We start from the raw sequence: 10,098 nt of genomic DNA on the forward strand, positions 1-10,098 counted from the left end.
TTTGTGATACTAAAATGTACTTAAAATTTTATTGTTACTAAAAATATTTTAAAATTGTAGAATTTATGAAATGTGTTGTGATTTGAGTTGGATTTAAATCTATCTTATTAAGATATAACAACAAATATTAACTTACTTTTAAAAGAAATCGTTAATTACATTTTATACCAATAAAATATTACTTCATCCTAATTTTTAGCATTTATTATATTTTTCTCGGTTCAAAGACTCATAAAACATACATAGATTCATTTTCAAACTAATTAATGTTACTTCATCCACCCGACAAAATTTATAAAGTTACCTAAATTGACTTAAGAATGACAAATTATTTTATTCTAATTTTTAGCATTTATTATCTTTTTCTCGGTTCAAAGACTCATAAAACATACATAAATTCATTTTCAAACTAATTAATGTTAATTCATCCACCCAACAAAATTTATAAAATTACCGAAATTGATTTAAGAATGACAAATTACTTTATTCTAATTTTTACCATTTTTTCTCGGTTCAAAGACTCATAAAACATACATAAATTCATTTTCAAACTAATCAATGTTAATTCATCCACCCGATAAAATTTATGAAGTTGCCTAAATTGATTTAAGAATTACAAAATTTATCATTTTGTATAACTTTAGCGTTTCATAGTCTTTCATATTATATATAAATAAAATATAAATTAATATGTAAATATTTGATTTTAAATATATTTCCATATAATTAACAGCCCAATGCAAATCCTATATGGTAATCTTGAAGGCTATAAAATATAGCACAAACATTTTAATAATATATATATATATATATATATATATATAATTATACTTAAGATCTGATCCATACAAAAATAAAAATACATTTGTGCGGATAGAGAGATCATATCAAAAAAAATGTGGATGATATAATTCACGATTCAAAAAATAAAATAAAACTACTTAATATAACTATAAAATTATGATGTTTAGAAATGTTATACAGATAATTATTTAATACAGATAACTTGTAAAAATATATATATTACCATTAGTACAAAAAAAATATTTGTTTATAAAAAGTTAAAAACAAACATCCGCATGCACATATGCGAGGATCCATTTCTAGTAAGTCTTTGGGCCTGAGGCCATAGTACTCTATTTTATGTTTTTAAAACTCTGTTATGTTTTATTTAATTAATCAAAGTAACCAGTTGCCAAAAAAAAGCAAGTTTTTAATATGCAAGGATCCATAGAATCCATTTCTAGTAAGTTTTTTTTTTTTTTTTACTTCTAAATATCAGTTTTTTTTTAAAAAAAAAATATGCAACCCATTTCTAGTAAGTTCTTAAAATAGAAATCAAGAATCCAAATTTATAAGATTTTAGAATACTATCTAAATCACAATAACTTTATTGTTCAGCCAAAATCATCTTAAATAATCATTAAAAATCGATTTTTTTTTTTAAATTACTACATCAAATAAAAACCTCTGATGTTTCTAAACCGTTGGAACTATCGCATTTCGGTTTAGCTGGGATTTGTTTGGCTTGGTTGACGTCAATTTAGTTCGGTTAAATATCTCAAACCAGATGCCCCCTAATGACGTTAGTTAAAACTTTAATTATGTTTTTGTCAAAACTTTACACTAAATGCAATTAGCTTTTCGTGAATGTTACCCAACTCTCTTCCTTCAAACAAAATCGTTATTAAATCACTAACGTAACAGATCCGTGAGCACAAGTCCAATTCGAAACCGCACTCGCAATCCACCGCCGATCTGGATCCGCCGCAGACATCGGCGTCCTCCGCCACCGCCAACAAGATCCGATACCGCTCCCCTTCCGCCTCCGAGCTGCTCGAGTCAGGACTCGCCACTTCCCCAACATCCGACTCTCACCAGAGCCTTCTCTCGATCGACGGCGGGAAAATGACGGCGAAGCGAGCGATCGGGAGGCACGAGTCTCTCTCCGATAAGATCCATCGGCATCGCGGTCTCCTGCTCCTGATCTCGATTCCCGTCGTGCTGATCACACTCGTGATCCTGTTGATGCCGGGGGCGTCGACCTCCGTCATCGAGGAGTACGCGTTGAAAAGTAGCGAAGGAGGAGGCTCGAATTCGAGGAAGTACGCTGTGATCTTCGACGCGGGGAGCTCGGGAAGCCGCGTGCATGTTTACTGTTTTGATGAGAATTTGGATCTCGTTCCTTTGGAGAATGAGCTCGAGCTCTTCCTTCAGGTATTGCGATGCTAAAATTGATCTTAGGCGTTAGAAGGATGTTTGGTTCGTATTCTAGTTTGTAATCAATAATACAATTTGTCTTCGTCAAGTGTCTAGTGCGATGTAATGTTTAAGAAATCAGTTAATTAGGGGATTTATATGAGATTATTGATTATGCGGGCGACTAAACTGATTTTTTGAATAATTTTGAAATATTGCTGTGAAAAATGTTTGGTTTATGTCCGATTTGCCAACTAGGCGGAGGTTTAGGGGCGGTCTAGACCAATATTTAAGAAATCTGTTAATATAGGCGATTTATATGAGATTTTGATTATGCGGGCGACTAAATTGTTTTTTGAATAATTTTGAAATAGTGCTGTGAAAAATGGTTGGTCTATGTCCGATTTGCCAACTAGGTGGACGCTTATGTTTAAGAAATCTGTTAATCAGGCGATTTGCATGAGATTATTGATTATGCGGGCGACTAAACTGATTTTTTGAATAATTTTGAAATATTGCTGTGAAAAATGTTTGGTCTATGTCCGTTTTGCCAACTAGGCGAACGCTTATGTTTAAGAAATCTGTTAATTAGGCGATTTGCATGAGATTATTGATTATGCGGGAGACTAAATTGATATTTTTTAAAAATATTTTTGAAATATTGTTGTGAAAAATGTTTGGTTTATGTCCGATTTGCTGACTAGGCAGACGCTTAGGGGGGCCGTCTAGACCACCGATGTTTAAGAAATCTGTTAATTAGGCGATTTATACGAGATTACTGATTATGCGAGCGACTACACTGATTTTTGAGTATTTTTTTAAAAAAATATTGTTTTGAAAAATGTTGATTATGCGGGCGACTAAATTGGTTTTTTGAATATTTTTTGAAATGTCGTTGTGAAAAATGTTTGGTTTATGTCCGATTTGCCAACTAGGTGGACGCTTAGGGGAGCTGTCTAGACTGATGTTTAAGAAATCTGTTAACTAGGCGATTTATATGAGATTATTAATTATGCCGACGACTAAACTTATTTTTTGAGTATTTTTTGAAATATTGTTTTGTTTATGTCCGATTTGCCGACTAGAACACATTGTTTATTATGCACTTGTTTGGAGTTGTTTGAGTCTGAACTAATGCTCTGATATGATTTCAGCTAAAACCAGGGTTGAGTGCGTATCCTAATGATCCTAGGCAATCAGCAAACTCTTTGGTATCTCTTCTTGACAAAGCAGAGGCTTCTGTTCCCCATGAGTTGCGTCCTAAGACTCCTGTCAGAGTTGGGGTATGGAAGCGAGTTCCTTGCACATAATGATAATTGAAGCTATTCATGTTATCATTTACTCTGTTTTGCATTATATCTTGTCCAGGCAACTGCTGGTTTGAGGGCTTTGGGTCATAAAGCTTCTGAAAACATTTTGCAAGCGGTAATCTTTGTGCATTTGATTTCTACTAATTTTCGCCTGCTTTTTAGCTTTTGTACTTAAAATTGTGAGTTTGTTTTAAAGGTTAGGGAGCTCCTGAAAGATAGAAGCAGGTTGAAGACTGAGGCAAATGCAGTTACTGTTCTAGATGGTGCTCAGGAAGGTTCTTACCAATGGGTATGTTGTCTGTTTTTTCCATCTATTAGTGTAACACGCATGTTAAGTCTAGTTTTATTCTCATTATTCTATAGTACTACTGAAGACTTGGGTGCTTGTATTTGTTGTGTCTCCGTAGGAATGCCTTAAGTATTTTTTTTCCAATCTGAGTAGTAATTTTGAGAACTGATTTCCCTGAATATTTTTATTTTTATTAGAAAACAACCTGAAATCAACTAACAAGTTTCATTTTTTCCATGAATTGTCGATTCTTAAAGGTGACCATCAACTACTTGCTAAAAACTTTGGGAAAGCCTTACTCAGAAACAGTTGGAGTGGTTGATCTCGGAGGGGGATCTGTTCAGATGGCATATGCTATATCAGAGGAAGATGCTGCAACCGCACCAAAACCATTACAAGGCGAGGATTCTTATGTCAGAGAAATGTATCTCAAGGGACGGAAGTATTTCCTATATGTTCACAGGTTGGTTATATGTCATTGCTTTTATACCCATTAGATAATTGTGAGACGTGAAACTAATTTTTATTTAGCCTTCCAACTTAAACGCAATATCTTTTTGGCTTGTTGATTGCAGCTACCTACATTACGGGTTATTGGCTGCACGAGCAGAGATTTTGAAAGTTTCTGAGGGCTCTAACAACCCCTGCATTGTGACCGGCTATGATGGTGAGTGAGAAACGTTATTAATTTATCGAGGAACACTCTCTTTAGAACTAGAAACTCTCTGCATCATATCCTCATCACATTACACCTTCTTTTCCATGTAGTTTTGTTTTTCTAATGTACAAAGTAATCAGTGTTGTATCCTCTTTGCATGTCCTGCCCTTAACCACTATTTCACTTCTTGATGATAATAGCTTTACTTATGGAACATATGATTCTTTTCAGGTACTTACAAGTATGGTGGAAAAGCATTCAAAGCCGCAGCTTCTTCATCTGGTGCAAGTCTAGACGAATGCAGGCGAGTAGCTCTTAACGCACTCAAAGTCAATGATTCAGTGTGTACACACATGAAATGCACATTCGGTGGAGTTTGGAACGGTGGAGGCGGTGGTGGCCAGAAGAATATGTTTGTCGCATCATTTTTCTTTGATAGAGCCGCAGAGGTAATTATTCTTCGCCTTTTAAGACTTAGTGACTAACATCACATTGTTTGTTATGCTTTAAACCAATGGAGGTGATGGCAGGCTGGTTTTGTTGACCCGACGCAACCTGTGGCTACTGTTCGTCCAGCTGACTTTGAGGAAGCAGCTACCCAAGCGTGTAACATGAAAATGGGAGAAGGCAAATCGAAGTTCCCACGTGTGGAGGAAGACAATCTTCCTTACCTGTGCTTGGATCTTGTTTACCAATATACTCTCCTCGTTGATGGATTCGGTAAGCTACTCTTTACTTCCTTTCTTTTAACTCCTCGAACCAAAAAAAAAAATCAGTTTACACTTACGCCTATCATGAGAATGATAGTATAAAATGATCATGATAATGGTTAGTAATATATGATAGGCATGCACATAGTAATTGAATGTGTTAGATTTTTGAAATTTTTGTGTCGTGTGATATAATTGAGTGAAATGCACATAGTTTTGTTATTATCATCAATGGTCCGGTTGGTCCTAGTTTTTAGTGTGAAGTGAAAACCAAATTGATTTTCCGAGTTCGGTCGGTTCGGTTCTTTGCCTGCCCAAAACCTTGCACTGTTCAAAATGTATTTGAGTTTCCATAGTTTAGTTGAAACGTGTTTAATCTTTTAATTTAATTTAATATTTTTGTAAATAGGATTGAAGCCATCACAGACAATAACGTTAGTGAAGAAAGTGAAATACGGAGAACGCGCCGTGGAAGCTGCGTGGCCACTAGGAAGCGCCATAGAGGCCGTATCCTCACTATGAGTATAGTGGCAAGTTTTGGGAATTTGCACAAAACCCATATTATTTTGATTTCTCCCAGAATCTCCCCCAATCTTTTCTTCTACTTCAAAATTTTGTTATCATCATAATCCCTAATTGCTTACTATATATTCTTATATTATTACTTGTCTTTATTTTTTTTTGTAAACTAAACTGCACACGTGTCCTCAGTTTCGTATAAATGTTTCACTTATTGATCGTTTTTATCTTGACTGTTGAGAATTTTATTTTGTAGTTTGTCCATGTTGAGTTCTCTTTTCTTTTTGTGAAACCTACAATCATTGGGGATGGATTGATTTATTTTAATATTGGTAATTCAGTATATATTATATTTCTCCATCTGTAGTTCATATCCAAATCCCAATAGATACCCATAAAATATTTATGTTTCCTTTGAATTCTCTCTGTTTTAAAGTATCTTTGGAACAAAAGAATATTCTAAAGAGTTTTAGATAAGTGTGTGCCAAAAGAATTGGAGATGAGCGTTGACACTTCAAAGGTATCATATCATAGTTTGGAACTTATACGTTAGATGTGTAAATAAACTGAACTATTTTGATTTATGACCATTTACACGCACATCTATTCAAACCTAATCTCATGTCACCAACTTTAACTTGACTTTGGAGACCGACCAAATTAATACCATTGTTATACTGATACTTGTAAAGTTGTAATGAGCCATGAAAGTCCCATGAAAACTCAAATCAGGCAAAGCAATATATAGACTATTTAAGGATTAAAAACGATCCGGTTCCTTATCAATGTATTACTGGTTGCTTCAAACAAACATCGTATGAGCTATGACTAATGATTTCTACATTTGTAGTTAGAGGTTTCATTAAATTATAGATTGAGTAGTCTTGTATAGCTTGTATATATGAAGGTTGGATTATTCAATACTCATTGTCGACGATACATTAGTATTTATAATAAAGATGCTAAAAATCATTTTTATAAATGTGATGATAAGACAATAATTTTATATTCGAGAATACAAAATTATAAGATGTTGATTTGAGTAGTTGGATACTTGACAAAAAAGTGTTCAAATTCCAGTAGAACAAGTATGCTTTCATTACACCACACTATATTGAGATAATTGAAAATTTAATTTTGTTAGATATTTTCTTATGAAGGTTCCACAGTTCCACACCCATAACTATATGTATAATATTTTCTTAAAATGGTCCGTGTAAATCATTCTCAAATTTACAATGGTCCATGTATATGTGATGAAATATTAAAGAACAATTATTCACTGGTCTATATTCAAAATTTTCGTCTCGTCTGTCTGTAATGGTTTACTTTTTCCAATCTACCTCTATTCGTCATTGTAGCCGTAACGTTTATTATAGTTATTTTAAAAGTTATTCAAACTATCCGTACAGTAACTTTTAATATATGCTCACCTATAACCCTAGCTAGGTGCAAAATGTTGACACTTGATAGAGGAATCGTAAGTCACACGTGTGGTTGCTGGCTTGTTGAATATTTAACTTTCCATGTTTATTTGAGGGAGACTTTAGACTTTAGTAATTTCAAAACTTTGTGTAGTTTAATGCCTTGCTGGCGTATGGCAAACTCCATTTTTTTTTAGTAAACCTTATCGGTTGATCCGGTCAGTTTTGGGAGGAACGCACTTAGTGTTACAGAGTGGACTGGCTACCATACTGCCTGACCCGAGTTTGGAATATCTTCCGACTAATGTCAGGGAGTGAACCGATCGATCATCTGTTACGATCCACCGTGTAAACCATTTGGACCGAAGTCCAAGACTACATCCATTTTCAACAAATGAAACAAAAGTCACGTTTGATAAATTCACTCCAGAGTATTTTAAAATTATTAAAAACACTTTCATACAACTACTTTTTTGGTTAAAAAAAACTACTTTTTTGGTAGTTGGTTTTCTTTACGATTGCTTGTTTATCCTTCGTTATGCGTTCGTGCATGTATAGTATTCACAATCAGTAAGTTTTCTAATTATTGTCACATTGTTTGACTAATGAAATGACACTACATGTACAATGCAAAAGCATTAAAATAAGGAGATCATAAAGGTATAACGTACTTGTCGAATTATCGTCCACGAATTTCGCAATATAAGAGTAGTCTTGGTTAGGTTTGTTACTCGTGAGGCCTTTATTTCTAATAATAATTAAGAGTTTCACGTTGAAAACAAGGTGGAACTTAATTCATTACCATTTGGCTTTAATCACACTGGAACTTCAGAAGATTGTATAGTGTTTTTTCTTTTTGAATAATAACTCAAGAAAGGAGCAGATTAACTCATCCCTTTTCATATTGTTACGATGTCAGATACCTTATATCATCAGGTCATTGTAATACCTTTAACGTTTTTTGGCATAATATTATTTATATATGAGATATTTTCTTTTGCAAAGTGGTATATTTGAATATCCTGTGATAAAAATGTTAATATTTTATCCCTTAAAAATTTCTGTAACTTATAATTGACAGTCATGTCATACCTTTCGGTAAACCAAGGTTCAATTATTGGTTACTTTATCGCACCATTATATATGAATAGCTGAAAAAACAACCGACGCGTACATACAATTTTCGGGGAAAGAAATAAAAATCAAAAGTATTCTTGGTGGAAATTGGCTTAGCACGTTGTTTGCATGGGTGTGAATGCCGCCGTGGCATGTCATTCTCATTTAAGAACTTTATTTATCTGACTTATGTATGTTTAATACATTAATCTAGTGGAGTTAGCTTATTACATTACGTTTTTAAAGTAAAGGTTAATTAACAGATCATGTGGGTGTTTATGATTCCACGTTTTCTCTTCGGGGAGATTCAAATTATAATTTGGTTTGCATCCCATCAAGAAACATATCAAATTAAGATTTGTTTAATACTTGCTTCATAAGAAAACACGTAATTAGTTATATTTTAGCATTAAGCCATAATTATTGTTTTTTGTCAACAAATTATTGTCCTTTAGTCACACACGTTCAAGAGGCAGTGGTCGAAGGTTACTTTTAAATTTTGGATTTTATTCATAGTTTTGTGATAGTTCTTATCTCATCCTATCCGATCAACATATTGGGTTTTTATCATTACGACTTGGTCGATAACAACAACATAAAACAAATTATCTTTTTTTTAACTAACATAAAAACAAATTATCAAACAGTTTTTAGGTTCGATTGCATTTTAGATAGTAGATACTCTTCATAATTTAACAATCATATATATATATATATATATATATATAAATTATATCAAATATTTTAAAAATTATATACGCAATATAAAATTATCAAGAGAGAATATACAACTTTGGTCCGATCCGATGAGAAAAATAAAATGTTTTATATTCATTTTCAAGTCTATGCTCGTATATATATTAGGGAAATTTGTCCCTATATACATATACATATTAGTGAACAATTGGACAAGCCCATGATGATATATTAAAAAAATAAAGAGTATGCAGAAAACAATTGTCTTATATATGTTTGTTTTCATTATAAAGTTGTTCTGGTCTTTCTTATTGTTTGAAAGAAAAAGGAAATCCCTTTCGGATTTAACATTTCTATTATTGAATACATAATTTTTTTTTCATTAATTATCAATGAAGATCATTGTTTATATATATGGAATATAGGGAAAATTCATAAATCATATAAAGCCGCTGGCATCGGATATCAAAGAATATGATAATATTTCAATGTTCACCGATTTTAATTTTTTTTCCGATTTTAATTTCAATATCATGTTCTAAACAAAATAAACAAGCCAAACAAAATGAACCAGCTACTATTACCAGTCTCATAATATTCTTATCCTTAATTCTACAACCAGAGAGGAAAGTAATGTCCTTGTATGTAAGTCGATATAAACATGTGTACTGCAACAAATTCATTCAATGTTTTTTTCCCTTAAATTATCAACTTTTCTCAAAATAATAATAGAGTAGTATATGATGTTTGCGTCAGCAGCCGCATCTGGCCTTACGTGGATATGGTTAGGACAAAAGTAAAACTAACCAATCAGATGAGATCTCGGAGGACACAGCTGCTCGTTAGGGTCCACTTCTCCAACAGAACTCTTCAATTATTCATACTCAATACAACGACACAAATAAGTTTATACGACAATCTAAACATTAAAACGGAACATTTTTTCATACTTTTATCCTTATAGATGTTTTTATATTCTTTAGGAAAAGATTGAAAGACTACTTCTCAGAAATTTTATATACGATTTTTTGGATTCAATAGCTAAAATGAAAAAATCCCAACATATTATATACCACTACAAAGTTTAATTAAGTTGGACTGCATGCATATTTTAAAAATTTGAAGTCCAAACTTCCTGACTGTCAATCTTTATAAAGTACATACAAATAGCTATTCC

At 32.8% G+C, this 10,098-nt stretch overlaps 1 protein-coding gene across 1 annotated transcript; it reads left to right on the forward strand.

Moving 5' to 3' along the window:
• The first annotated feature begins 1,644 nt into the window (after positions 1–1,644).
• On the forward strand, positions 1,645–5,912 carry LOC106435316 (apyrase 1). Its single transcript, XM_013876192.3, has 9 exons — positions 1,645–2,217; positions 3,354–3,482; positions 3,568–3,624; positions 3,706–3,798; positions 4,056–4,261; positions 4,374–4,465; positions 4,688–4,905; positions 4,987–5,176; positions 5,576–5,912. Exons 1-9 carry the CDS (start codon positions 1,909–1,911, stop codon positions 5,686–5,688), a joined length of 1,407 nt encoding a protein of 468 aa, XP_013731646.2. The 5' UTR covers positions 1,645–1,908; the 3' UTR covers positions 5,689–5,912.
• Positions 5,913–10,098: the final 4,186 nt, after the last annotated feature.

This window comes from Brassica napus, chromosome C5 (assembly GCF_020379485.1).
Source record: "Brassica napus cultivar Da-Ae chromosome C5, Da-Ae, whole genome shotgun sequence".
NCBI lineage: Eukaryota > Viridiplantae > Streptophyta > Magnoliopsida > Brassicales > Brassicaceae > Brassica > Brassica napus.